The sequence below is a fragment of the Antrostomus carolinensis genome, unplaced genomic scaffold, assembly GCF_000700745.2.
Source record: "Antrostomus carolinensis isolate BGI_N321 unplaced genomic scaffold, ASM70074v2 scaffold26417, whole genome shotgun sequence".
Lineage (NCBI taxonomy): Eukaryota > Metazoa > Chordata > Aves > Caprimulgiformes > Caprimulgidae > Antrostomus > Antrostomus carolinensis.
In genome coordinates this window covers 1-5119 of record NW_010325813.1, presented here as the reverse complement: position 1 = coordinate 5119, position 5119 = coordinate 1, and the positions used below count along the sequence as shown (strand labels likewise).

At 47.8% G+C, this 5119-nt stretch overlaps 1 protein-coding gene across 1 annotated transcript; it reads left to right on the top strand.

The window, feature by feature from the left end:
• The first annotated feature begins 466 nt into the window (after positions 1-466).
• Positions 467-4334, top strand: LOC104517696 (hydroxymethylglutaryl-CoA lyase, mitochondrial). The gene is made up of 7 exons (XM_010171385.1): positions 467-570; positions 1154-1249; positions 1763-1911; positions 2938-3001; positions 3292-3480; positions 3615-3740; positions 4233-4334. Exons 1-7 carry the CDS (start codon positions 502-504, stop codon positions 4332-4334), a joined length of 795 nt encoding a protein of 264 aa, XP_010169687.1. The 5' UTR covers positions 467-501.
• The last annotated feature ends 785 nt before the right edge of the window (positions 4335-5119 follow it).

Genomic DNA, 5119 nt, shown 5'->3' with positions numbered 1-5119 from the left:
TGAGGTCCCTTCCAATCCCCAACATTCAGTGTTGTTCTGTACCTGTGGGTCTGTGTCTGCCTCAGCCCTTCGCAGCCCCTCAGCACCTCACTGTGGTTCTCTAACCAAATACCCTGAACTGGGAGAAATTCTTCACTGTGAGGGTGGTGAGACACTGGAACAGGTTGCCCAGAGAAGCTGTGGCTGCTCCTCCCTGGAAGTGTTGAAGGCCAGGTTGGATGAGGCTTTGAGCAACCTGGTCTAGTGGAAGGTGTCCCTGCTGCTGGCAGGGGGGTTGGAAATGGATGAGCTTTAAGGTCCCTTCCAACCCAAACCAGTCTGGGATTCTGTGATTCCATGATTAACATGTTGGTTTTTTTTTAAATGACACTTTTTGATGTTGAAAGATGAGGGGTTTTTGCAGTGGTGGAAAAGTTTATTGTGAAAATAATGTCATTTTCCATTTCTTCTTCTTCTTCTTAGAATGTTGTACCAACACCAGTGAAAATCAACTTGATCAATATGCTGTCAGAGACGGGGCTTCAGGTTATAGAGGCCACCAGCTTTGTTTCCCCCAAGTGGGTTCCTCAGGTCAGTATTCAAACAGGATTTACAGTTGTATGTTACAAAAATGCCTGATGTGGCTGCTCCTCCCTGGAAGTGTTGAAGGCCAGGCTGGATGAGGCTTTGAGCAACCTGGTCTAGTGGAAGGTGTCCCTGCTGATGGCAGGGGGGTTGGAACTGGATCAGCTTTAAGGTCCCTTCCAACCCAAACCAGTCTGTGATTCTGTGATTCTAATAGTAGATAATAATCCAATGGAAAGATTCTTCTTGCTCCAAAATCCTTGTTACTGTAGCTTGTAACCAGGCAAGAAACAGCAAAACCAAATAAGGGAGCTTGTAATATCCCAGACTTTCCCTTTGGACCCTGTGACAGATCAGATGTTCAGCTGAAATGCAAACAGCTGGTTGTGCACACGCTGGTGCTGGCTTGGCTGGGTGACTGAACTATGATCCTTCACAGGGCCCAATGCTGTTTGCTCTTTAGAGCCTCATTTCTCTTATTCCTGAAGATCTCTGTCCCAGTTCCTAAAAATAAAGATAAAAATATCTTTTCTAATGAGCAGAAGCGGATGTTGTCACCCTTAGAAACCTTTCCTTGTTTACTTTGCAGATGGCTGACCATACTGAAGTCATGCAAGGAATTAATAAGTTGCCTGGTATCAGTTACCCTGTGCTGACCCCTAACCTGAAAGGATTTCAGGCCGCGGTAAGAGACGGCGGCGTCTGGATGTTCTCGGTGTCTTGGGGCAGGGTTGTCTGTGAGGGAACGTGTCAGCCGTGGTTAAGGGTGGGAAATGCATCTTTCATTCTGGCAGGCAGCAGCCAAATCTTGTAGCCCCTTTATACTAGAGATCATTTTGCTGGGAAACAGAAACCTGTAATAGAAAATACCTTGATACATTTTCTATTATTAAAAAAAAAAGGTAATTATTTTAATTGAAAGTGATGCTGTCAGTCTTAATCCACATGTCCCACAGCTCTGCATCCAGCAGATGTAGCTTTACTGCTGCATCTGTAACTTTACCTTCCTTGGAGGACAAACTTGGATGTGTTTTCATGTTTTTGTTGTAGAATGATCTGAGGAAAGAATTGAATTATTTGGGGAAGAACTGAGGAAAAAGTGTTTTTTATAAAATGGGAGAACTGTAGCCATGGTTGCTCTTGCCATTTCCCTGGCAAGAGAAATCAGCTCGCTTTAATTGATGCTTCCTGTTGGCAGGTGGCAGCAGGGGCCAAAGAAGTGTCAATCTTTGGAGCAGCATCTGAGCTCTTCACAAAGAAGAACATCAACTGCTCCATAGAGGAGAGTTTGGAGAGATTCGATGAAGTGATGAGCGCAGCGAGAGCAGCCAGCATTCCCGTCCGGGGGTAAGGAGCTCCTGCTGTCAGCTTACCAGCAAGCAGGTCATGTGGGGAGATGTGACTGCTTCAGTTCATCTCTTTGGGGTCCAGCCCGTGCAGTGCTCAGGAGTGGGGTTTCTTTTAAACTTTACCTTTTTTTGGAGGGTGTCTCTCTGCCTGCATGGGTGGGAGCAGATGTGAGCTCAGTATTTGCAACCACCACCACACTAACACAGGTTTCAGATGCTGCCTTGGTGCAAAGCCTGTAGTGCTCATACTCTTCCAGATGGATTCACCCTTTCTGTAATCATAGAACCATAGAATGGTTTGGGTTGGAAGGGACCTTAAAGATCATCTAGTGATGATTCTGTCTTCACCTTTACCAAATCTTCCGGGGAGATCTTATAGCGGCCTCCCAGTACCTGAAGGGGCTACAAGAAAGCTGGGGAGGGACTTTTCATAAGGGCAGTTAATGACAAAACAAGAGGAAATGGGTTTAAGCTGAAAGAGGGGAGGTTTAGATTAGATATTAGGAAGAAGTTCTTCACTGTGAGGGTGGTCAGACACTGGAACAGGTTGCCCAAGGAAGCTGTGGCTGCTCCTCCCTGGAAGTGTTGAAGGCCAGGCTGGATGAGGCTTTGAGCAACCTGGTCTAGTGGAAGGGGTCCCTGCTGCTGGCAGGGGGGGTGGGACTGGATGAGCTTTAAGGTCCCTTCCAACCCAAACCATTCTATGATTCCACGATTCTATGAAATGATTCAGAATGATAGTAGGTTCTTGGCAGATGTTCCACATGGAAGGGATCCACAAACCTAACAGTCCTGTGTACTTTTGTCTTGGCAAATTTTTTATGTCCCTAGAAGAAGTAATTGTTGAGTAGCTCATTAAAACAGTTCATTATGTAAGCGTTCTCCACTGGACTGATTTTTACAATATTAAATTAGTTCTTCCATTTTATACAGTCTGCAAAATGCAGCACAAGTCCTGGCTGATTTGGCCAGTGGCATCTCACTTCGGTTCTCTCGCTAAAACCGTGTATTTTTTTAACCACAGCTACGTTTCCTGTGTCCTTGGATGTCCCTATGAAGGGAAGATTTCTGCAGCTAAAGTTGCAGAGGTGAGTTCATCACAAATATAACCAGAATTTCTGGGAGGGTTTTGGCTCCTTTTTCTGGATGTGAATTGAGCACTGGGGGCTGGAGGATGTGTCAAACCATTGAACCCAGGACTGGAGACGGTTACAGCGAGCTGGAATGGATGGGGGAGTTCAGGGAGAGGAGCCTGTTGTCCCTGTGGCTCTTGTGCTCCAGGGAAGCATGCTCTGATTCTTCTGTATGGTGGGTCTGCTGCTCTGGGGAAAGTCATGACAGAGCTGCCTTTTCAGCAAACATCTTGGCTTTTGGGCAGGTGTCAAAGAAGATGTACTCCATGGGATGCTACGAGATCTCCCTCGGTGACACCATTGGCATTGGGACCCCGGGGAGCATGAAGGAGATGCTGACAGCAGTCATGAAAGAGGTGCCAGTTGGGGCTCTTGCTGTTCACTGCCACGATACCTACGGCCAAGCTCTTGCCAACATCTTGGTAGCACTTCAGGTAAGATTCCTGCTTTGCAGTATCACATCCTTCCTCAAGGGTTTTTTGTGCTTGTTTGTGAACTGTAGATTTGAGGAAGCAGGACCACAGTTTGTCTTTTGAGAGGAGTTTCCTGATGGTGGTTTTGTTTGCAGATGGGTGTGAGCGTGGTTGATGCTTCTGTCGCTGGCCTTGGAGGTTGCCCTTATGCCCGAGGAGCTTCTGGAAACGTTGCTACAGAGGATTTGGTGTACATGCTGAACGGCCTGGGCATCCACACGGTACGCTTGAGCAGCCTTTGCCTCTCAGCAGGAGCCGAGCCTCTCGCAGGATGGCTCTGTTGGAGCTTCAACGGGGGTTCAAAACTTGGCCTGGGGAGCCTGAGGGTAGCGGGTGCAGCTGCAGGATCATGGTGCTGCCGTGCAGGTCACCCAGGCTGTGCCCAATGGCCTTGTCCTGCCATGCCAACGTCCTTCCCCTGCCATGCCAACATCCTCCTCTCGCCCTCCTCTCGCCCTCCTCTCGCCCTCCTCTCGCCCTCCTCTCGCCCTCCTCTCGCCCTCCTCTCTTTTTCAGTGCTCTGTGATTTAACCCTCGCTCTCAGAATCACACTAGAGAGCAGCAGGCGCTCAGTGCCTCCTTAAAGTGCCCTTCAGCCCTTCAGTCTCCCTCACTCCCCTTCCAGTCTCTCCCAGTGATGCCAGTTGTTACTGGGCAGCTTTACATGGCAGAACTGGTACCAATGCGTGTCTTATCTTTCCTTTCCCATGAAGGGTGTGGATCTGCAGAAGCTGATGGACACGGGCACTTTTATTTGCAATGCTCTCAACAGACGAACCAATTCCAAAGTGTCTCAGGCGTCTTGCAGACTGTGACACTGAACTGAGTTTCTCCTTGGATCAAGAAGAAAGCAAGGACCTGGCATTGGCCAGGTTTCCCCTCTGATCTTCAGAGCTCCTTCCAGGCTGAGCGCTTGAGAAGAAATGCATAATCCACCAGAATCTATGAAGAAATGATAAAAACCAAGAATAAAAACTCAACCAAGATAAAAACTCAACCTTGGAGCCGTTAGCCATTTGCCTTAGAGAAGGGAGGACGTGGATGGTGTCCAGCACCAGCTCAGAACAACATCTGGTAACTTCTACCTCAAGAATGTGTCACCATAAACTACCAGCAAAGGATAAACCACAGCTTTTCCAGTGAGAGCACTTCTCCAGGTCAGGGTTGACTCTTCTTCCCTTCTCTTTCCTCGCTACAAATGTTAAGACTGAAATTAAAAGGCTCCGCTTTGTAATTCAAGTGTCAAGGGGCAGCCTTGGACCTTCCGTCTTGGCGTTTAGGGATGGTAATAAAGGACTGTATCTGTTGTAAGATACTTCTAAGGAATAAGAGTAATAAACCCATTATTTAATATTCTCCATTATTACAAATTGGGTTGAACTAAACCAGTTAAAGAGCTTTTGCTGCTGGTTTGGTTCTAGGCATGATGGTGGGCTGTGGCAGCGTGAAACACGCGTATTCTGTACCCCCAGGTAGGCAGGAACTGGGGAAATCTCCCCAAATCTTCGATTGAAAGTAATTTATTTAATAGGTAAGTGCAGAGCCCCCGGGGTGGGGCTGCCTGGGAGCTGTGTGCTGCCTCCAGGACCCTCCCTGCGGG

Bases quoted from the DNA above. Each gene is read 5' to 3' on its own strand.
- LOC104517696 (XM_010171385.1), top strand. From the start codon at position 502: ATGCTGTCAGAGACGGGGCTTCAGGTTATAGAGGCCACCAGCTTTGTT. The intron at 3,481-3,614 runs GTAAGATTCCTG...TTTTGTTTGCAG, and splicing joins ACATCTTGGTAGCACTTCAG to ATGGGTGTGAGCGTGGTTGA. The intron at 3,741-4,232 runs GTACGCTTGAGC...TTTCCCATGAAG, and splicing joins ACGGCCTGGGCATCCACACG to GGTGTGGATCTGCAGAAGCT.